This window comes from Colias eurytheme, chromosome 6, assembly GCF_061535395.1.
Source record: "Colias eurytheme isolate Ceu_HAF_F1 chromosome 6, ilColEury1 Martin Lab GWU primary, whole genome shotgun sequence".
Classification (NCBI taxonomy): domain Eukaryota; kingdom Metazoa; phylum Arthropoda; class Insecta; order Lepidoptera; family Pieridae; genus Colias; species Colias eurytheme.
In genome coordinates this window covers 6,360,176-6,384,126 of record NC_142985.1, presented here as the reverse complement: position 1 = coordinate 6,384,126, position 23,951 = coordinate 6,360,176, and the positions used below count along the sequence as shown (strand labels likewise).

The window sequence follows — 23,951 nt, the reverse complement described above, 5'->3', positions numbered from 1 at the left end:
GTTAAGCGCATTCAAACAAATAGAACAACTCTTTTTAATTTATTAAAGTAAATAATAATAATTATAATATTACGCTTCAATTATAAAAAATATGTTTATTTAAAATTATTATATACTCAAATAACATTTAAATGTATTACTGTTCTTAGAAGATTATTAGGTTTTTTACGATAATATAGGTATCAACGCAACGGAAACAAAAGGTTGCGTCTCAGCTTTTACTGTTCAAAACTCGTGAGGTGGATTAAAAATAAAATTTTTAAATTTAAAAATATAATCTTAAAAACTTAATTGATACATGGTGAGGAGTAAATATTGTGGTACGAAAATATACCATATTATAATTTTCACACACATCTCAAAAGACTCGTCTCCATGCCAGCAATATGAATGCAAATAAAAACCTCAGCCTATTTGCTGTCTGCCGCAGTTTAAACTTTAAAAATAGAATGACAGTTGTAGCCGTTATTAATGTTTTGAGACTTGAGTTACATAGATGTTTAAAATATTTTATTTTATTTAAATTTTCAATTGAAATGTATTGTTAGGTATTGTAATTAGTTTATTAAACTTGAATAAAGTTAGTAGGTTATTTAAAGAATGGGTAGTAATATTAGTAAAACGGGAAATGAAACAGCTGCTCAAGCGCAAAAAAACAATCAGGACAAGGACATTGGCGGCAATCCTGATCCTCGGTCTCCAACTCCCGAAATAACTCGAACTCCATTACAGGTACATATATATTAGAGCACGTTTGTATACATTTCTTCCTGTTATGTCCATTTTTAAATAAGTTATTTGTAATTGTATTTTCTTGAAATTTGTACTGTCCAAGTTTGTCCTAAGAACGCTGTTTATAAAATTGAAAATTTGTGTATTGCCTTTGATCTCTGCTCACTTGATCGAATAGATTTTATATAGATATTCTTTAAATATTTTATATTATATCAAAATAATATTCTTATGATTTTCAGAATAAATCGGGATCAAAACATAATATTACGAAGAATGTGGACTTAAGAAAGACCTTTGAGGGTAATAATGGAGACGAAAAGCTTATTCATAACAATCCAATTCTCTCTGCTGTCATTAAAAATCACTTGCAGTCGTTTGATCCAAGGTCTCCAACACAAGATTTCGAAAGGACACCCATTGTGATTAATTCTAAAACTGATAATCTAAATGGTGAACATTATATATGTGGAGCAGATAACTTTGGTAGCCCCAGCCTTCCAAATGATTCATTTGATAATAACAATGATGAGGTGTCACAAAAGGTAAGCCCAGAGTTGATTCCAAAAAATCTCTGCAATGAATTTTATGATTTGAGCTTAGAAGATAGTTTAAAAAATGAGGAACCACTGGGGTCATCAACCGCATCAAATGAAGCGATAGAGAACAATATATCAAAGGAGGAACATAAGCCAACTCAATTACTAGAAACAAATTTCGACTTTGTTGAAGATGACACAATCCAAGAATGTAACGAAATGGCGTGTGATTCAGAGGTAAATCAGGAATATGATATTAAAAATATTCCTCTTTTTAAAATTATTAATGAAGATCCACGATCTCCATCCATGGGAATTGATAGAACACCAATCGTTGTGACTAAAGCAGATGACAATTCTATTGAACACAGCATTGAGGAAATGTCAGATGATTTACTTATTAAGGCATTACAGGGCACAAATGTACAAATGGAACCAACAATTAGAGATAGTAAAAATTCTGATGGAATTCTTATCTATGAAGATGAATCAACTGCACTAAATGACACACCCAAAAAATCAAAATCTGCAAGTAATAGTGGTTCTAGAACTCCCCTATCCTGTATGAGAAATAAAACTGATGCAAGCCATGGCAGATCAAAGTCAGCAAACACGTTGTATGATCCCAAGAATCAAAAAGTAATAACTAAAATACCAAAACGAGCATCTCATATTCCTCGACTCAAATCATTGTCCAAACAGACAAAATCTGTTTCAAGAGGAAGTAGTATTTCATTGAAAAATTCTGCAATAAGTGGTGATTGTGAAAACACACCGCCACAATCACATCGTGATAAATGGGACAAAGACAGCAGCATTGTGCTTTAAGTTTTTTCTTTTTTAATATTACAGGATGATGTTTAAAGCTAAATTAGTATTAGGTTATGTTTATTTCTATCAATGACATTGGATTATTACTCAATATTTAATCGTGTGTCACTTAAAGACTTATTAAATACTTAAAATACATTCATGTTTTTTTTTTTCAAATTAGTATGGTATGAAGTAGAAAACTAAAAAAAATCCATGTAAAAGAAAATAGAAATGAGACACTTTTTAAAGACTATCTAATGATCGAATTTTTTCTATTCTTAAAAAATTTCTAAAACATAAATCTTATTATAAGACACCTGACTTACTAAAAACTGGGTCTAAGTATTACAACCAGTCGAAGCTCATTATAATATAAAACTTTACTTACTACTATTAAAATTACATAAATGTTTTATTACAAAACCTTTATAAAGTTGAGCCATGAATATATTCTGGGATTTCTGGGTCTACTTAATTTCTTCAATAAGATGGATTATGTTCATGAAATTAAAGATGTCGCAATATTACAATTAGCAAAAGCTTGGCTACATAACATTGTGGTATACAATAAAAATATAAAACAAACTGTTGCATTAAAATATTTATTTTTGTAAATTAACAGAACTGGTAACATTAAGAGTACATACTAATGTTATAGTAATAACAACAATCTTTTTCAAAACCAAAGTTTGAATAAAAAATAGTGGCAAGTTTTAATTTCATAGCTATATCAAATCTTCTACTTTTAATTGGCTATTACTACATTATTAAGCTTCTATATAATAATAATGTTCACTTTCTATAAGCCAAATTTGTATAAACAAAGTTTTTTAGGACATTTTGTCTCTTGGAATGACTTAAAAATAAATACAAACATTCTTAATCAACTCTTTACTTATATCTAGGTTAGAATTTAGTTAATATTGTAATATGTTTCATCTATTTTTGTTGGCAATGTATTACCTCTCTTCTTACTAGAATTAGTGAAAATTCATTAATCGATGATATATCTGTAGTACACTGTAAACATAACATCATAATTATTACCTGTATATCAACGTTTATTATGTACTTATTATTTAACATTTAATATGTGGAATGATAAATATTGCACACAATTTCAAAAACCTGTGTTAGTAATTAAATAATTGTAGCTTAAAATTAGTTAGTTTAAACAAAAATAAAAAAAACCATGCATAGACATAATATCATACATATTATTTTATTGCATAGCTATAGGTATTTACTTGTTACATTTTTAGATAATCTTATTTGGCACAGCTTAAAACGTTACGTTCAAACAACATTGATCTTAGTTGTATTGGAAACAGCCAATAAATTTCAGTAAATAAATACTTTTATCATCACTAATGACAAAGATTTTAAAGTTTCCTTTAGTTGACAATATGTATAATTAATACATCTATATAACATCCAAAAGCTTATACATAACAATAATAAACACTAAGTAGTAACATTATTCTAGTACTTAGAGCAAAGTTCTACAATCTACAATCCTAATACCATGGACGTATAAAAAAAGACGGACGCCGTATTACGAACAAACAACGTGAAGCCACCATAGTAAGCTAGCGATCGTGTAAAGACAATAAACACGCACACACTCTCACCATAGTAAGCTAGTCGGCCGCCATTACGTCGTGAACTACCGACTGATTAACTGCGTCACTGTTTCACAAAAAATATTTAAAAAGCCGTCTTGCGTGGTTAAATGGTGTCGCAACAGTACAATTTTAAATAACAAAACACAAGGGATTACACAGACAGGGAAGCAAGTTATTTCTTTTATGTTTTAATGACAAAATTATTACGGCAAAATTTATAGAAAAAAATACAGCCGCCATTGTCATCAACACAACTGTTGCCATGGCAACATGGCACACACACATGGATGTTTCGCCGCCATTACTAGGCTTCACTCAATGTTTAGGCGATATACCGTCCGTCTTTTTTTATACGTCCATGCCTAATACAAACTAGAAGGGATTTATAAATCGCATAATATTTTTATCTGTAGGTACTAGGATCTCTAGCTTAAATTATTTTTTTACATCAAAAAGCCCTAAACGACAAAATACATGCATGGTTACAACGAATATACTTGGTTGTAAGTCATAACTCATAATAATATGATACTTTTTAGTGTTTTACACTAATTTATTTTAAGGACTTTTAATTTTGCAGTTACTGCATTATCATCAAAATATCTTCATGCATGGTTAATTACCGCCCCGAGAAAGGACATAGGATAGGTTTTATCCCGGAAATCCTACGGGAACGGGTTTTTCTTTGAAAACGCGGGCGGAAAGCTAGTATGTATTATATTGTAAGTACATAATGTATATTAATTATTGAACATAAAGTTGTATTGTGATTTGTGACACTAGTGGAATTGAGACATTTGATGGATTATGGATAAATAAATTACCCAAACTTCATTTGTCGGATATTTTTGTGGCAGAGATAAGCCAGATTCAATACTGTGAATAGATTTAATAACGTTTTAAAACACTAGGCGGGGCTATATCATTACGATATATTTTCCGTAAATGACATACTTATATTTTATAATTCTATTAATGGTCTAAGATCCGAATATAGGTCGACCTGCACCGGCGTGATAATAGAATGAGACCAATTTTATAATAAATGTACCTAGTCTATTAAAAAATCTATTAAAGATGGGTTGACTGAAAAAATCCTGGACAGGGCATTTTAATTAATTAAAAAAAAAATTAATTAATTGCAGTACTTATCAAGATAATAAAAAAAATATAATAGACTTGAAGTATGAAACCTACAGAATGTGTAGTCATAGGGTTTTCAAATATTTACCTGGACAAACTGCTAGGTTGGCAGGTATAAACAGGCATGTCCGTACCAGTTACTTTCACTTGATGGGATGATAGAAAAAAAATTATATCAGCATGAGCGCTGTTTTATAACAAATTTGTTTATTGTCTCAACACTGCATAAAAAAAATTGTTTAATAATTAACTAAAAATATCCTGTCCAGGATTTTTTCAGTCAACCCATCTTTAATAGATTTTCTAATAGACTACATTTATTATAAAATTGGTCTCATTCTGTTATCACGTCGGTGCAGGTCGACCTATATTCGGATCTTAGACCATAATAATATTTAACTATTACACTTAATTTCTAAAGAATTAAGTAATAATTGTACAGAATACCCGACTTCCATAGGTAATGTTATGGTGACACTGGGCACAATATCCTTACAATTGAAATAGAATACTCAATTATTAATCAGAATAATCACCAATGTTTGTTTCTCACTCATTAAATCAGGAATAGGATCCGTGTTACATATCCATAGATTATATTACATATTTGGAACATAAATCTATTTTAATGCAAAAAAAAGCAAATAATTTAATGTTAATTATGTATTAACTAGCAACTTAAATTATCAAATATATACAAAAACTGTTTCATAATATACAACGTAAATCAAAATAACAAACATTAAGTAAATATGTAAAAACTAAAAATATATTATTAACATATAAATGAACCATTGAAACTGAATTGCAAATTTCTTTAAAAATAGGTATTTTATTATATGTACTTATACTTGAGTATCACTCTTCACTATCAGAGTCACTATTTTTTTTAAGTAAATTTGGAAATGTTTCCTAAGATTTGCAATAAATACATATACAGGGTGTCCCACTATTGGTATACTAAGCGCGAAGGAACTTGTAGTTTTGCATACACTGATCACGTAAAAAATACTTTAAAAAAAAATTACGTCCAAAATTTTTTGCTAAATTTTTCCTGAAAATCCATGTTTTCTTCTCTAGCTTCGCGCAGCCGGCATATACCGCTTCTCTAATATGAGCATTTTATCTATGAAAACATAATCTTAAACGATAGCTCACGTGCTGGTGGCAAAGTTGGGCGGCTCGCTTGTTATGGGTGTACACATAGAGTTTTAAGAATTCATCTATTTGAAAAAAAAAATGCGTCTGGAATTTTTTAATTATTTTTTACGTACTCAGCGTATGCAAAACTATAACCTCCTTTGAGCTTAGTATACCAACAGTGGGACACCCTGTATAATTAAGTATACTTACTAGTTAGTAGGTATATCTAGCTATTCGATTTTTATTTTGCAGTAAATGCTATATAAGTATTTTATAATTTAAAAAGACGGTCATAACTATAAATAATATTATGATGACTGAATAAATGCATTTGAAATGACTAAGATCTATTTCAATCGGAATTATCAATTACATAATATATAGTATAGTGTAAAATTGGGGCAATATACTTAACTTTGGCATAATTCTTACAAAATGATTTATAAGTACAAATTTGAGATTGACGATTATTAGTTTTACATAATTGTTGAATTAATGTGAAAATTAATTGACACTAATGTGTCAGAATATGCAAAATCAAAATAAAAAAAGCGTGTGTGCCGAGCACATTTGTCAGAAGTGCAACTTCTTTGGCAAGATTCAAAGATTCCAAAATCATTGTTTACTCTACGACGTGACGGTATTGCCATGACGCGACCTTGAAATTTTACTCTCAACGCGCCTAAAGAAGTTTCACTTCAAAAACAGTAATAATAATATAATGCAGAACATTTTAACATCATCTAAAAAACACACATGCAGTAATAAAATATGGTTTCAAAAGAATTCATTATAGGTAAGTATTTGTTTAAAAATCTACTATAACTCATCAATAAAAAATACATTAAAAACCTCAATAGATATCCACTATTAGGTTCGCCTAAACTTTTAATAATATGTGTTGTATAAATGTATGTTATTACATTAAAAAAAACAGAAGGCACTGCATTCAATATTAGTACTGATAAAAACATAGTCTTAGACCAACTATCCCAGGGATATAATATAAGAAATATATTTATATGGTCTTACTAATAAAATGTTACCCATTCGCATGCATTGGATTAGTTATTGTAATAACCTGTCTTGTTTTTATGATTGACGTTTCATGTGAGCAAGAGCAGGACACAGCTATGGTAGAAAATGGTTGAAATTTATCCATTGTTTAACTTTTTATTAGTAAGGCCGATAATTCATATACTTAAAGTAGTTATATTTAGCCTATAATTACTTCACCACACTTAGGCGACCTATTCTGAAGTTATAATTTTCTGTCTGTTTGAAACAGACTGTACATTTCAGATCATTATATAATATGCCAGCTAATTAATTATTACAATATATGACATGACCATAAGATAGTTAGTCTGTTGATATTAATTTTTTAATATCATAAAGGATGAGATACCAAGCAGGCTGCTTACTTGTTCTGGGTAGCATTTGTTTCTGCAATTGAGTGTAGATGTTAGTTCAAATCTTCAAAATTCAAATATGTTACCACAAATTTTCAAAACCCAAAAAATTTTATAAAAATAAAATAATTAATTTTGATGTTCAACACAAATCATAAATACTTACATGTTCTTTTTCCTTCCCAAACAAACAAAAGAATTCTCACAAATTATAAGTTGTCTTTTAAATTAATAAAAACTTTTTGAAGTGAAACTTCTTTATCGGGGGTGGACAAAAATTTTGTGAGACATTTTTTGCGTTACGCCGCGCGCGTTACATTTTTTGCGTTACGCCGCGCGCGTTACATTTTTGCGTTACGCCGTACTCGTGACATTTTTTTTCTTATCCCTACCACGCGTGATTCGACGTATACTTTCTCCAGCGGAGTAGGGATATCGTATCGTTTTAACGTACGTCCTACCACTTTACTTGACCGTTTTTCTATTGCACTCGTATTTATTTCCAACGCTCTATGGTGACGTGATAATATTATATTAAAGTGATCAGCACAATCAAAGTGTTTATTTTAATTATTCTAATTCCAGTGAATTTAAAAAAAAAGTAAGTAATTACATATCTTTTTCTAATACTTAGGTGTAATTATGGTATTTATTTTTCTAAGTTATTTAAAATTAACCTCACTTTTTGATTGTATTTTTCAATTTTTTCAATTTTATTATAATATGTATAGATAATATGTATAGATACACTAGCACGTGGGTGGAATTATGTATAAATTTTTTCTAATACTTGAATGTTATTGTGGTACATATTTATTTTTCTAATTCTAAAATATTTACAGTTATTCTCAGTTTATGATTGAATTTTTTAAAACACCAACACGTGGGCGTGATCATGTTATTTATTTTTCAAGTTATTTAAGCTTAACCTCTGTCTTAATATGTATATATTATGTACTATGTGCGTCATTAATTTCTGACTGTTTCGAGATTTGATGCAAAATAAAACAGTGTGTAAATAAAATTAAACAATTGAGTAAAAGTATAATTTCATAGATAACACGTTGAGAAGTTCCCTGTATAAATATATATACATATCTTGTATAAATACATACATAATATGCCTATAGATCTTTACTCAATTGTTTTATTTTATTGATTTTTTACAAATTTTATTTACACACTATTTTATTTTGCACCAAATTTCGAAACAGTCAGAAATTAATGACGCACATATTATATATATACGTTTTAATATAGAATATTTTATTTTATGGTTTTTTTACTATAATTAATTAATTTTCTTTCATTTGTTCATTTAATTTTACAAATTTTATTAACACACTATTTTATTTTGCACCAAATTTCGAAACAGTCAGAAATTAATGACGCACATGTTATATATACGTTTTAGTATAGAATATTTTTTATTTTACAACCTTTACAACTTGATCATTAGGAATTTATTACCTCTATTGTTCGAACAAAAATAAGTTACCGACTTTAAGAACGTGCCGACAATGTAAGTACACTATTGTTTCTTAGAAAACATTTTAGGAGTATACGATAATAAATCTATGACTCACGTAAACACGTGTTTGCTTGATTGGTGTCAGGTGTTCAATTATAATTTTATGAATTCAAAATTTATAAGAATAAACCTCAAACTCTCTGTCCAAACAAAATCCGCCTAAGTCGAAATCCTTTATAAGCTGAAAACGTCAGTGGCCGGCGTAAATATTCAAATAGGTAGCGAGGAGCGAAGCGACGAGCATCTTAGGTTAACTTTTGAACTACCGCACGAGCTGAGCGAGCGAAGCGAGCGAGTTGCAGCAGCGGCCGGTGTAAATATTTAAATAGGTAGCGAGGAGCGAAGCGACGAGCATCTTAGGTTAACTTTTGAACTACCGCACGAGCCGAGCGAGCGAAGCGAGCGAGTTGCAGCAGCGGCCGGTGTAAATATTTAAATAGGTAGCGAGGAGCGAAGCGACGAGCATCTTAGGTTAACTTTTGAACTACCGCACGAGCCAAGCGAGCGAAGCGAGCGAGTCGCGGCAGTGGCCGGCGTAAATATTCAAATAGGTAGCGAGGAGCGAAGCGACGAGCATCTTAGGTTAACTTTTGAACTACCGCACGAGCCGAGCGAGCGAAGCGAGCGAGTTGCAGCAGCAGCCGGTGTAAATATGTAAATAGGTAGCGAGGAGCGAAGCGACGAGCATCTTAGGTTAACTTTTGAACTACCGCACGAGCCGAGCGAGCGAAGCGAGCGAGTTGCAGCAGCGGCCGGTGTAAATATTTAAGTAGGTAGCGACGAGCGTGTGACTAACGTATTTCTTTAATATTGTATATAGTAAATTATTTTTTGAAAAATAAGGACATAAAGAAGTTTCACTTCTTACGTGTGTACTCTAGTACACGCACACATTTTTTTTATACTTTTTTTTTAAATCGGGAAGCAATTATATCTTATTTTAGGAAATCAAAAAGACCATGTATCAAACAGCATGTAAATTAATTTAAAGCAATTATATAATTACCTTCCTCAACATTTTCCGAATTCTTTGTTATGAAATCACGTAGCTCCGCATATGCCTTGTCCAAGCTGTCATTCAGAATCACAATATGAAAATTGCCTGGCTCTTGACCTGTAATGTTCATATATTTCACTTAGACCTTATAAATAATCTATAATGTAAAATAGAATTGCAAAATGTGTTGGTAAGCGCATAACTTGAGAACGGCTGAACTGATTTAGTTATACTTCTTTTTACAAATATTATTGTTGTTTTTAAATTATTAAGTAACTATTTATATGTAAGTATGTTAATTATTTTGTGTTTATGTAAGATTGTATAATATTTTATCCTACTTTTGTGTTTAGCATGACCCCTCATGACCCTGTAACCTTTTGCCCATTCAGTATTTTTATATCACAACTATTGTAAAAGTGATTATTACAATGTTTTGTCTTATTAACATAATAATTATGTATGTGTGAATTGATAATTGAAATGCTGTTATCTATTTTGTTAGGTAAATTATTAAGCTATTGCATAGCTTCCATCGCGGGCCTTGAGCGCGGGGACAGAATCGAGAAATTCCGTAACGAAAAAACCTCACGCTCCCCACTCCGACGGGCTCGGAGGTGTGGCTTGAAGGCATGCTATGCAATTGCTTTACCGCGGTAGTCCCCGAGTGCCACACGTCTTTTTGATCTATTTTTATTCAGTTTAATGTTCAAAAATTTTTTATTAACACATAATATGGAGAGCAAGTAAAAATGTTGTATCAATTGTATCAGGTATATAAATGTAATCATGAAGTTATTCCCATTTAAAAATATTTTTTCACAATTTTGATCATGTTTATATTCTACAGAACTTTCCTTAACAAAATTGCAGTATAAGGACACCATACCTAAACCAGTATTACTAAAAAAATAAACTTAAAGATTTTTTATTTGTTTGTTTTACTAAGCCAGCTCTTAAACTACTGGTCCAATATTGAATTTCTCTCGATAGTAGAAATAATTTACAATACTTGGCTGTAAGTTATTTTTTTAGTTTTATTTCAGGCTGGATTGATTGTGAAGTACCTAGTAATTAATAAATACAAGTATAGTACACAAACCATACCGTATTTGATCTCATGGCGTGCCGTTTCTAATCTCTTCTGTAAAGCCTCCTCTTGTTCAGTGTTACGGTTGCGCAGGCGTCTCTCAAGCTCTTCTATAGATGGTGGCATCACAAACACAAGCAGAGGATCCAAGTCAGTACGCTTGATTTGTTTGACCCCTTCTATTTCAATATCCAGCACACAGATTCTACCAGACAGACGAACATCATCCACTGCCTTTTTACTGTAAATTAGAAATGAATATTTTAGAAATACAAAATGTTTGTATGAAAATTGTTTCAGAATTTTGTTATACGAATCTTAACAGTATTACTAATATTTTTTTATAATACTAAATACTAATGTACTTTGTAAAGTTGGAAAAAATATATTTACAAAGTATTCACTTGTACTTAAAACCATTCAAAATATTATGTATTGTCAACTATGTTAAAATTTCATGAATAACTATTTCACAACTCATAAATGTATATCCAAATGTTTTAATTCATATAGGTAGAACATGCACTAATAAAAAGTATGATAACAAAAATAACTCCACTCATCCTGTAAACAGATATTTGTTATTTTATGAATATTGGTATGTACCATAAAACTTCTTTGTTTGCTACAGTAAACAATGAGTTCATAAGCCAGCATGATTATTGGCAATCTGCCAATACTTGTAAACAAGAAGCACATGGTTAAAATAAGTATATGGCAAAAAAATTACCTTGTCCCATACATGTTCCCACTGAATACAGCTGTTTCTATAAATTCCCCCCTCTCAACTGCAGCAAGCATGTGATCTCTTGTTGTGAAGTGATAATGAACTCCATCTGATTCACCCGGTCGTGGTCCTCTCGTCGTATGCGACACGCTAAAACCAAACTTGTCCGGGAATTCTTTCAGCAATCGCTTCAATAAAGTGCTCTTGCCGGATCCCGAAGGACCGCAAAGAACTAAAGGTCGAGGTCCTTTTTGCACCATTTTGTTCAGAACTACAAAACATTTCAGTATTAATTAAATTAAAAACGCCGCAAATTAGGTTATGAATTATAAAAACATTATAGTTAGTTATGATCTCACATTTAAAAAAATTCGTGATAAAAATTTTTGCAAGATTACAAAGTTTTATCTTAAATAAATTGCTGTTACAGTTGTTCTTTTCAATTTCAATAAGACCGTGAAAACACTGGGTGAAAAATCAATATTCCCGTTTAAATGTATCAAGGAACCGTCAACACAGAACACTCAACACGGCACTTACTATCTGGAACGTCAGTCGTCAAATTACGCATGTCGTGATGACTGATGTCGGATTGTTTGACAACTGACGTCTGACATTTCAAATTTCTACTAAGTAATTAAGTCTATGGCCGCCTTTCTCTGCAAGTAAACTTCCGCAAGAAATGTCCGACAGTCTGTCTGACAGCATCTTGCAAATCTACCTACCTCTACCAGGCCTCCGTCACTCGCTCAAGGTCGCGCTATAAGTGCCTACCGCACAGTAGGTCGGTACCGAGTTACCGACCCAAGCGGCAGTTGGTTGGCACACGCGAGACTGCGCACCCGCGTCACGTTTCCCGCGCTCGCTACCAAGATGCCCGGTTATTGCGATGTGGACGGGTGTTGGAGTTCAAGAGTGAATAACAAGGAATTGTCTTTTTTTTCAATTGCCTAAACAGGAACACATATAGCGGGTCCACGCGGGTGAAACCGAAGGAAACAACTACTATCAATAAGATTTCATTTTTTTTATTGTATAATGTAACAAATATAATTAACAATAAAAAATTAAGTGTTTCAGCAACTCTGTGTTTAATTTACAACCCTAAAGTTTTCGTTTGATGACGCAATCACGCGGCGTGCGCGGGAAACTCGCTTCTCGGTGCGTGTTCGTAGAGTACATTTCTTACTGCAGCCGAGTTGCGGCGCATTTTGTAGGTAAATATAGCGTAGGTATTTTAGCTTTTGTATGGGAGTGATGTATCTGTTACGAAGTAACTATTCTCTAATCTGTGCCTCTACCTACTTGCAGGTGGAAACGCGGAATTAGACTTGCAAGCTTAGAGTATAATATATACTATCTATAGAGTGCGAACAACGAAGTGGGAACAGTAGGCACAGGTGGGAACAACACGACGTTCCCGCCGCGAGCGCTCGTAGTCGTGGTTGAGTGCTATCGAAGTGCGTTTCTCTAGGGATTTTTTTCATATTTACGAACAAACATGTGCAGTTTGATCTTGCAAGAACGATACTAGAAAAAACACAAAATTGAAATCCAGTATCACATTTCATCGGTAAATCGATTGTTATATTTATTTTAATGAAAATAAATCTAGCATCGCAGGGGTGAAGGGGAAGTGGGAGGCGGACATGCGCAGGCTCGCTCGCGCACCCTTCGTGCACCTCACTGCTGCCACGTGATCGTAGTGATTTGACTTGACCAACGCTGTATTCGATAGTTTACAAGAAGAACTACCTCAACTTTAAAATTAAAACTCTTTTAAAAATGTATTAAAAATAATTTTGTGGTAAGTATGTTTTGTATCATACACTTTCTAATAATTTATTATGAATACGAATGTATTATAGTGTAAACGTAAAGTATGTAATGTTACGATCATGGACGTATAAAAAAAGACGGACGGTATATCGCCTAAACATTGAGTGAAGCCTAGTAATGGCGGCGAAACATCCATGTGTGTGTGCCATGTTGCCATGGCAACAGCTGTCCTGATGAAAATGGCGGCTGTATTTTTTTCTATAAATTTTGCCATAGTAATTTTGTCATTAAAACATAAAAGAAATAACTTGCTTCCCTGTGGAATGTAATCCCTTGTGTTTTGTTATTTAAAATTGTACTGTTGCGACTCCATTTAACCACGCAAGATGGCATTTTAAATATTTTTTGTGAAACAGTGACGCAGTTAATCAGTCGGTAGTTCACGACGTAATGGCGGCCGACTAGCTTACTATGGTGAGAGTGTGTGCGTGTTTATTGTCTTTACACGATCGCTAGCTTACTATGGTGGCTTCACGTTGTTTGTTCGTAATACGGCGTCCGTCTTTTTTTATACGTCCATGGTTACGATATTATATTTTAACCGCTAAATTGATTTTTGAAGATTTTGGTAGGTATAGAATTGATAAAATTGAATAAAAAATTATTAAAATTGTTTATTATTTCATTTTAAATTATTAATTATTTCGTATTTTTTATATAACATTTTTTAAATACTATTATTATTTGATTTATTATTAAAAAATAGTACTAAACCCGATCTTTTATTTTATTAACTTTAAAATTTAAGAAGTCCACACGTTTTTCAAATATTCCAATTAAACATTTTCTTTTAAACTACTTATAATTAAATACTAATTATAAGTAGTAATTAGTATTTAACTATAAGTAGTTTGTTTATGTAATATGTTTTTGTATTAATTTATTTGCTTTATGTGTACACTATCTTCCCATATTTGCAACTGTATATTTCATGCTTGGTACTGGTTGCTTGGAAGAAATTGCTGTTTATCAATAAAGCCGCCAATTGCTTCTGATATCCTTATATTGTAAAATTAAAAATTTGTGTGCAATAAAGAATATATAACTATAACTATAACTACTAAGACATATTTAAACGAAATAAACACACCTTATTCACTCGGCAAACAAATTTAATATTACATAATTATTTATAATTTATTCATACATTTCTCCTTTAATAACAATATTGAACATAAAATTTACATATATGATTTAAGTTTGTTGAAACTTGTTGAAACTTGTCGGCGCCTATCAGCGCTTATAAGCGCATGTTCATATATTTTCCTGCGCGGGTTACCAGCGCTTATAAGTTTCAAGCTTTCTTTCTGAATACGCCCTAAGCTTGCAAGCTACTGTCAGACAGACTGTCGGACATTTCTTGCGGAAGTTTTCTTGCAGATGGACAGGTGGCCATAGATAGGAAAAATCCACAGATCTAGTAGGTTCTGAAAATCTAGAGTCTAGACTCTAGACTCTAGTGGTCTAGACCAGAAAATAATAAACTCAAAAACTCATACGTTTCATAATATACTGACTAATACTTACTTTTTTTAAATACAAGGATAGTTTAAAAATAATTTACATAAAGTACATAATATGAAAGTATATTTCAGATATATTTGAATGCTTCTAATGCTTAGATCATTAAGTAATGGATAACACTCGCAGGCATTTCCCCTTTTGCCGAGGTATAAGATTATTCGAACGGATTTTGATGCGGTTTTTTTTAATAGATGGAGTGATTCAAGAGGAAGGTTTATATGTATAATAACATCCATTAAATAGTGGAGAAGTACTGTTATTTTTGAGGTTTCTAATGTGATGTCGTAAAAAATTACATTGTTTCCGCTTATATTGCAAACGCAGGCTGAACCCTACGAGTTTTATCAAAATAATGTACTAAGTATTATACACATTGAAAAGGTCTACAGAAAAGTCCGCGATGGTATATGTCTATCTCTTATGGATAACCCACAATAACATTTTTTTGTCATTTACTTTTTACGACAAATAATAGCTAATTTTCGAAGCGATTTTCACCAATACAGCATTAATCCTTAACCAATTAAATACCTTGAATACATTGTTCATTTAATATAGATCTATATGGCACTTTACACCGTATGATTTAAGTGATTATTTTCGAAGTTATTACAGATTTAAAAATTGCGGGACGTAGCGTTTGCGGCGGTACCGGCCGGCCGGGCCGCTATGTTTTTATATATGTTACGGCTAAAGGTAGGTGAGAACATAAACTTAAGATTAGCCGGCTAAACTTAGGTTTATTTTCGACGAGGTGTTAATGTTAGTTTGTTCTATCTTTAGCCGGCTAAACTTAAGTGTAACCGCAGGCCCGTGGCTAAAAATGTCGGGGTGGGTAGATTTGGTTACTATAATACATGTAAGGAACAGGGCGAGTGTTTTCTGGCACTTCGCCGGCTGCTGCCGCAGCACGCTCGCTGCGCTCGCTCGGCTCGTGCGGGTCTTAAGAGTTCTAACCTAACCTAACCTAGCCACCAGCTTTCTGCCCTGAGTCGGGGTGGGTAGATTTGGTTACTATAATACATGTAAGGAACAGGGCGAGTGTTTTCTGGCACTGTGCGGGCCCCTCAAGCCCTCCACCGGCCCGGCGCTAACCAAATCTACCCACCCCGACATTTTTAGCCACGGGCCTGCGGTTACACTTAAGTTTAGCCGGCTAAAGATAGAACAAACTAACATTAACACCTCGTCGAAAATAAACCTAAGTTTAGCCGGCTAATCTTAAGTTTATGTTCTCACCTACCTTTAGCCGTGACATATACAACGTTCACAGTTTTTATGTAGTGTATTTAGTATCAGCATTGCACCCGTGCGAAGCCGGGGCGGGTCGCTAGTCGATTATAAACACTCTGCGTATTCGTAAAACATCGAAAGGACGTCTGCGAGTGCTCCGCTAAAAATGCCGTTTTGCACTGTCGAGTCTTGCAGAAGCAATTCAAACATGTCGAATATTAAAAAAGATAGAATAACCTTTAATTTGTGTATATTTTTTTATTTTTTTAACGTACATTTCTAATTAAATGGAATTTCTAATAATCGTCGATGTATCGTTTAGCGATATGATCAAGACAAATAATCGAGTCATGTTTAGAGAGAGAGAGAGACGAGACTATCATGGAAAGAAAATATACAAATTTAATCTTTATGCACTAAGAGATAAAGTTGAATTTAAAACGCGATAATGAAGAGCATTCCTTACGAGACTATCTTTTATAGAAATACAAATTTAATCTTTATGATATAAGTTATAAAGTTGAATTTAGAACGCGATATTGAACCGCACTCCCCACGAGACAACTTGGAATGAAATACAAATTTAATCTTTATGAACTTAGGGATAGAGTTGTATTTAAAAACTCGTCGCTTAAAAGGTCGTAAATTTTTACGACTTTCGTGACACAAATTATTTTTGTGAATGTGTGATTGTGTTTCAATAGTGTGAGTTACCCTCCCCGCACCAAAATCAGCAGAAAGTTTAGTTAGAACATTTGCCAGCGTACTCCATCCATTACTTAATGATCTAAGTTCTAATGTGCATAAATTTCAATTAAAAAAATATAGAATATAAATTATAAAAATTATGCAACTTATACGTTATCTGTGCAGAGGCGTTTTTATATACTGTATTGCTCAGCTGATATTGTCTATGGTACAAATCGTTTAGAAACTATTTATTACATTTATTTTATTGATCGGAGAAATTAATAAATAAGACGTATGTTTAATTAATGCATTTAATTAACATATTAAATTCAACATATACTAAGTAGCAACAGTACATTTTTAGTTTGAAAATTATATATGGGAAGAAAATTGACTTCCGGCAGTTAATAATTGACCAATCACGAATTAGAACTGAGGTATCGTTTGTATTGTCCGAAATCCATCCGTTATTTTCAATCAGTTCAAGCAAGCACTTACAACTCAACAACTGCAGCTAATCGAAGAATCGGGGTGGATAGACTTTCTAAATGTTTTTTGTAGTTTTTTAATATACAAAAACAGATGTTTATATCTATCATAGTATAAACTATTCTGAATTATTGGACGATATCATCTTTAATTTGCAGAGATGGAAATTCATAGCAGAAGGAATCGCGTGGTAAGTTTTTTCTTTACTACTTCCCGCCTTGGTCATCTGTTAATTTAATCTTTGTTTCGTTCCATGAGCATTATTAAAAAAATTTTTATACCAATTCTGCAGATACAAGAGCAAGAAAATAAATATGGCGTCAAAGGAAAAATAAATGCGATTCCTAAGGCCCAGGGTACGACGGTTAGAGGAGCTTTAGGCGAACTAGCAACCAATATTCAAGCTCAACGCGATGTATGTGTTGGAAAAGTTACGTTTTCTGCGGCTGAATTCGAGAAAAAATCGCTGAAATGTAATACTAAGAGGTAGGTACCTGTTTAAAAGTGGGTAGACTTCAAATGACGTTGTATTGAATCTAACAGTTTTTTTTCGTGTGCTGATTGTATTGTACAAAGAGTTTTATGCTTGTCAATAGGTAATAGCTGGTAGATATGTAAATAAGAGCTTTGTATTATTTTATTGCAATGGTATACAGCTAATCATGGTATTTTTACGGGTTTACAGTAATTACAGCCACGTACAGTCTAAAATTGACACGGGACTCGCCTGTAAGAACATCATTCAGCCATCATCAAGACCGCCACTGAGACGTGAGGAAAGCACTGGAGGACTAGCTACACGAGCTGCTCTACAGACAAAGGTTTGTTCAGTTTTTATAACCTGCTGTTGTGAGGGCTGTTTATTCAGTTTTTGTTGTCCAATGTTTTTTTTTTAGTAAAAAACTTAGTATTATACAATGTTTATATTTATAACAAGCTTCGCTCCTGTTGGTCGTAGTGTGATGATATTTAGATTATAGCCTTCCTCGATAAATGGGCTATCTAACACCGAAAGAATTTTGCAAATCGGACCAGTAGTTCCAGAAATTAGCATGTTCAAACAAACTCTTCAGCTTTAAAATAACATGCCTTTATTTTTATACAAGGAATACTATGATTTTAACAATGGTAGCTTCATCTGTGTGTTCAATGTAATCAACTGCCTAAGTCCATTTTGCCTCATTTAAATGGACAGATTTAATTCAGTCTTTGTACATTTATCAAGGATTGGTGACAAAAAAATAACATCTTTTATTGAGTATTTTTTTAAATTTTTTAAAAAGTACATTAAATTTATTTCATAGTAATAATTTAGGTGCTTTGGTGAATTATTTTTAATAAATCTACAGTTTTTACCCAAATGTAAAATCAATTGTTAGTCCTGTCCAGTAGTATTTATGTGGAAGTATAAAAATCATCTATACTTACTAGCTTTTGCATTCATAGTGTTACATGTAGTCATAACATTTATTTTTCTCTAGGCTGCAGCAAAACTTGCATTAAAGAAGCCGAATGAAACCAAGGAGCCCAATTTTGTAGTCTCGAATGATAAGAAATTAAATAAAGAGGTGAAAAAGACCAAGCTCAAAGTAATCAAAGAAATACCAAAGGAGCATAATTTGAAACCAATTTTAAAAGATTCTACTAAGTCACTAGGCAAGCTGAAATTAACTGAAAGCTCTGATACTAAAGATAGCAAGACAACTGAATTATATATAGATTCCTTGGTGAAGTCTCCGCCACCATTACCTGATGATATTGAAGATATTGATGCTGGCGACAACAACCCGCTACTCGTTTCAGTATACATTAAGGACATTTATAGATATTTAACTGAACTGGAATGCAAGTATCCTGTTGAAGAGAATCACTTGAAAAATCAGGTCAGTTTTATTCGGAAGAAATTTGAAATAAGTTTTTGATTTTTGAAAAACTTATTAGCCAAGTTGTGTTGAGATGTTTCCGTTTATTTTTTTTTTAAAAGCTCAAAGGTTCAAAATATATTTAATTATCATTTCCAAATATTAAATTATAATACTGTTATGGTGATATAAATACTTTTGTTTACAGAATGTGATCACAGGTAATATGAGGGCTACTCTGATAGATTGGTTGGTAGAACTTCAGTGCCAGTTCACATTGATTCTTGAGACTTTCCATCTAACTGTTGGAATTATTGACCATTATTTGCAGGTAATATACTTTACTATTTAAGTACCTACTAGTTTACCGCCCGTGGCTTCGCCCGCTTTGTCTAAAACCTAATAAATTATATACTAAAATCTTCCTCTTGAATCACTCTATTAAATCTATTAAAAAAAACCGCATCAAAATCCGTGGCGTAGTTTTAAAGATTTAAGCATACAAGGGGACATAGGGACAGAGAAAGCGACTGTTTTGTACTATGTAGTGATGATGTTAGATTTGTATGTAATTCATGTAACTGTTTGTTTTGAACTGAAAATTTCTTGATTAACAGTCAAAAGCTCAAATACATTTTTACAAAGTAATAATGCTTCAAATGCAATATCCTTCTTAACTTATACCACCAATGCATGTAGGAATTTTTAATGTGTTATTGAAGTGAAACTTCTTTATCGGGGTTGGACAAAAATTTAGTGTAACATTTTTGCGTTACTCCGTACGTGTGACATTTTTGCGTTACGCCGTACGCGTGACATTTTTGCGTTACGCCATACTCGTGATATTTTTAAGGTCAAAAAGAAGTTTCACTTCTTACGTGTGTACTCTAGTACACGCATGCATTTTTCTTCAATCTTAATATCTTAATACTATTATAAAGGCGAAAGTTTGTATGGATGTTTGTTACTCTTTCACGTAAAAACTACTGAACCGATTACAATGAAACTTAGCACACATATAGAGGGTAACTTGGATTAACACATAGGATAGGTTTTATCCCGGAAATCCCACGGGAACGGGAACTATGCGGGTTTTCCTTTGAAAACGCGGGCGAAGCCGCGGGCGAAAATCTAGTAACATCATAATTATTGTTGCAGGTTGTGCCTAATGTGCCCAAGGAGAAACTACAACTAATTGGTGTGACAGCGATGTTTATAGCCAGCAAGTATGAAGAAATCTACGCCCCCGATGTCAACGATTTTGTGTTTGTAACAGACTATACTTATAGCAAGAGTGACATTCTCAGATGTGAAAGGGAGATACTGCAGAAATTAGGATTCTGTCTCGCTTGGCCGATTCCTCTTAACTTTTTGAGAAGGTAAGTTATTGAAATTATATTTTTGGTTTTATGGCATTCAAATGCTTTATAAATATAAATTTATAAAGAATAGAAAAAATTCGATCACGAGGCGGGACTCGAACCCGCATCCTTCGCGCCATTCCGGGGCGGATGCCTAACCAACTCAGCCACTCGTGACCCGCCAGAGCAATCGAATTTATTCTATTCTTTCAGTTTTATGTGTCTAAAGGGACACACCGCGCGCCATCTATTGAGATGATTAACAGGTAAGTTATGATGAAAATTAAATCCATACTATAATATTATAAATGCGAAAGTAATCTGTCTGTCTGTTACTCAATCACGCCTTACTGAACCAATTTGCATGAAATTTGGTATAGAGATATTTTGATACCCGAGAAAGGACATAGGCTACTTTTTACCCCGGGACATAGGATAGGTTTTATACAGGAAATCCCACGGGAACGGGAACTATGCGGGTTTTTCTTTGACTGCGCGGGCGAAGCCGCGGGTGGAAAGCTAGTTACTTATATAATGGATTCAAATATTATTTTCTTAATTTATTTAGCTCTAAAGAATAAAAATTAAGTTTATTTATTGGTGTTTTGCTTTTAGGTTTGTGAAAGTAGCTCATGGTACATCTAAGAATCATCATTTGGCGAAATATTTCGTGGACCTCTGCTTAGTGGACTACTCCATGGCGCATTATAGACCTTCAGAATTATCTGCAGCTGCTATCTGTTTGTCCTTATACATTCTTTCCAATGATACCATTGAAGACGTATGGACCCCCACATTATCATACTATTCAGGATACACATTAGATCACATTGAACCAATTATTAGGAAAATAGCTAAAATAGTAACAAATACAGAAAGATCTAAATTTAAAGCAGTTTTCACTAAATATATGGACGTAACATTGGCAAAAGTATCCTGTCTTCCACAGCTAAAAAGTGAGACTATGTATAAACTTGCTGAAAGAGCGTAGTTATTGCCTCAACTAGATTAATTAGTGACCTAGAATTAATATGTATTATTAATTTTTATAAGTGTGTTGTATAAATATTGACTGAGTTTTTGGATAAGGTTTTTAGGTACCTGCTTGTATGTTTGTTAGGGTGTATTTTTAATTTTAGAAACAATTGTATGGTCGCGATGTTTTAAACCTATTTATTTATATTGCTTATACCAAATGCAACTTAACAATGTAGGCACTTGTCTAAATTTTGAACAAAACTAGGAAAGATGTAGTTGCAAGTAACCTGATTTTTTTGACATTGTAATTGCAAGTATTGATTTTTTGACAATATTATATAATGGAGGTTTAATAAAATCTCAATTTTATTGAAGTCTTCATTGATGTTTTTCTTTTTCTTTCTGTCTTCTGGTTGATTTCTTTTATATATTTTAATGTGAATGTACTCGAGTGGCGTCGACTTTACTGTTGTTATTAATTTTAAATATCGGTTATCTATCTAGTGTAATTTACGTCAATTAAATATGAATGCTCTTTGGAACTCGAAAGATTAATAATAATCTTGTTAGTATTTTTAGCAAAGTTGGGTCCAAATCGTAAGATTTACAGCATTTAATTCATAATATTTTTGATTCTGTGACTTGATTTATTTTGACATGTAATGTAATTTGATATACCTGTGATTAGAATAATTATTAAGATTTGTTGAAATAAAGTATCTATATTATAATTAAAATGAATTTTTATTCCTTACAAAGAATTGTTTTATTTTTCTACTGGGTAATAACTATATTATGTATTATTAACAAATACATGATATTATGTCTACTACTGCACTACAGTTTAGCGTCCCTTGCATATTTTATTTTTTGATTGTGTACATCACACAACCTTCAGTTTCTATTGAAAATCTGTGCGTTATATCATAATCATGTGAACATTGAATTAGCTTCACTTCAAATCTGCTTGATCTTGAGAAACTTTAAGAGCGAGCGCGCACGAGCAACTTTGTCTCCGCAACTATTTTGTCTCTCCCATCAATTTGTATGGGGAGTTGCGTCGCTACGTGCGCGCACTTTCATACTAGCCCATAGGTGGGAGAGACAAAATAGTTGCGGAGACAAAGTTGCTCGTGCGCGCACTGTCTAAGTTATAAATTTCATAGTTACGATTCCTGTGAGCTATGAGCTAAAATATAATAAACAGTATACACCGATTTTCATAGGCATCTTGGAAGTGTGCGTTACCCAGGCAAAATGTTTTGCTTTAGAGAGATGAGACTTAAACAAATAATTAGTGTATCATGAGGAGCAATTTGTTTACTAATAGCAAAATTTGTTTGAATTGTAGTTTTTAAGTTATTTAAGAAAAACAAATTTTGCTGGAGTAACGTTTGAAACGTTACCCAGGCAAAATCGTCTTTCAAAAATTAGTTTCAGCACGGAACCAAATACATGAATAGATAGCTTTTGTTGAGTAGTAAATGTTTATAAATAGCAAAATTTGTGTGTGGTATAGTTCTTTAGTTATTTAAGATTTTGCTGCGGTAACGTTTTGGGATTTCCCAGATCTCGAAAACGGCTCAACGCAGAAGTTTGAAAAAAATACCAATAAAAGACCTCAATTTGTTTAAATTTGTTTAATCATTAGTTTTTGATTTGGTTGACGTAAACCAATGTAATTAAATGGTTTCAAAAATCAGAAGAAACGGGTTTGCAAGTAAACCAATACACTTATAACCAAATAAACAGCTGTAAAAAATACCCGTGGTTCGACGCTTGTTTACATCAGAAATATTAGATTTCATACTTTACACATTAAGAAGATAAAAACAAATTTGATTTATTTTAGACTGGTCGTACTTTAGCGATCAAATACGCAGTTCCCATAACATTAAGAAACATGGCATACTTTAAACAAATTAAAATGATTCCTGAAAATTCCTTCCTGTTAATTGCAGCTTTGAATTACGGCTCTAATGAAAGTTATCTCAAAAACAAGATTATGTCAGCAATTCTCTAATGAGCCGACCAAATTGAAAAGGTCACATAAAAGCGACCGCACCATACATAAGCGCAACCATCTGAAATGAACAGGATAATATAGATGTTTTGTTAGTACAGTTGAATACAAAAGTTTTCTGGTCAGGTTAGTTAAAATAATAAAATGGTTAAGATTCATTATTTTTATTTAAAAAATCAGTCTCATACAAATTATATGTA

General features: G+C 32.5%; 3 protein-coding genes across 4 annotated transcripts; 2 read left to right on the top strand and 1 right to left on the bottom strand.

Moving 5' to 3' along the window:
* Positions 1–461: 461 nt before the first annotated feature.
* On the top strand, positions 462–2,227 carry msb1l (protein). The gene is made up of 2 exons (XM_090103385.1): positions 462–732; positions 975–2,227. Exons 1-2 carry the CDS (start codon positions 601–603, stop codon positions 2,097–2,099), a joined length of 1,257 nt encoding a protein of 418 aa, XP_089959511.1. The 5' UTR covers positions 462–600; the 3' UTR covers positions 2,100–2,227.
* Positions 2,228–2,717: 490 nt separating this feature from the next.
* On the bottom strand, positions 2,718–12,300 carry LOC149907702 (guanylate kinase). 2 transcript variants are annotated; one of them, XM_090102751.1, is made up of 5 exons: positions 12,112–12,300; positions 11,756–12,023; positions 11,043–11,266; positions 9,945–10,052; positions 2,718–3,104 (listed from the first exon to the last, which is right to left on the bottom strand). In XM_090102751.1, the coding sequence occupies exons 2-5, from the start codon at positions 12,010–12,012 to the stop codon at positions 3,079–3,081; spliced, it is 615 nt and encodes a 204-aa protein (XP_089958877.1). In that variant the 5' UTR covers positions 12,013–12,023; positions 12,112–12,300; the 3' UTR covers positions 2,718–3,078. The 2 variants fall into 2 exon arrangements, with proteins under 2 accessions (XP_089958877.1, XP_089958876.1); XM_090102750.1 differs by lacking the exon at positions 2,718–3,104 and adding an exon at positions 6,521–7,441.
* A 5,003-nt stretch (positions 12,301–17,303) lies between these two features.
* On the top strand, positions 17,304–22,439 carry CycB (Cyclin B). Its single transcript, XM_090102749.1, has 7 exons — positions 17,304–17,717; positions 17,820–18,013; positions 18,213–18,348; positions 19,009–19,410; positions 19,598–19,720; positions 20,548–20,768; positions 21,366–22,439. The coding sequence occupies exons 1-7, from the start codon at positions 17,688–17,690 to the stop codon at positions 21,739–21,741; spliced, it is 1,482 nt and encodes a 493-aa protein (XP_089958875.1). The 5' UTR covers positions 17,304–17,687; the 3' UTR covers positions 21,742–22,439.
* Positions 22,440–23,951: the final 1,512 nt, after the last annotated feature.

Excerpts from the sequence above, each read along its gene's own strand:
- msb1l (XM_090103385.1), top strand. The coding sequence starts at position 601 with ATGGGTAGTAATATTAGTAAAACGGGAAATGAAACAGCTGCTCAAGCG. Across the intron at positions 733-974 it reads TAACTCGAACTCCATTACAG|AATAAATCGGGATCAAAACA; the intron begins GTACATATATAT and ends TATGATTTTCAG.
- LOC149907702 (XM_090102751.1), bottom strand. The coding sequence starts at position 12,012 with ATGGTGCAAAAAGGACCTCGACCTTTAGTTCTTTGCGGTCCTTCGGGA. Across the intron at positions 11,267-11,755 it reads GGGAACATGTATGGGACAAG|TAAAAAGGCAGTGGATGATG; the intron begins GTAATTTTTTTG and ends TCTAATTTACAG. Across the intron at positions 10,053-11,042 it reads ACGCCATGAGATCAAATACG|GTCAAGAGCCAGGCAATTTT; the intron begins GTATGGTTTGTG and ends TGAACATTACAG.
- CycB (XM_090102749.1), top strand. The coding sequence starts at position 17,688 with ATGGAAATTCATAGCAGAAGGAATCGCGTG. Across the intron at positions 18,014-18,212 it reads CTGAAATGTAATACTAAGAG|TAATTACAGCCACGTACAGT; the intron begins GTAGGTACCTGT and ends ACGGGTTTACAG. Across the intron at positions 19,721-20,547 it reads TTATTGACCATTATTTGCAG|GTTGTGCCTAATGTGCCCAA; the intron begins GTAATATACTTT and ends TTATTGTTGCAG.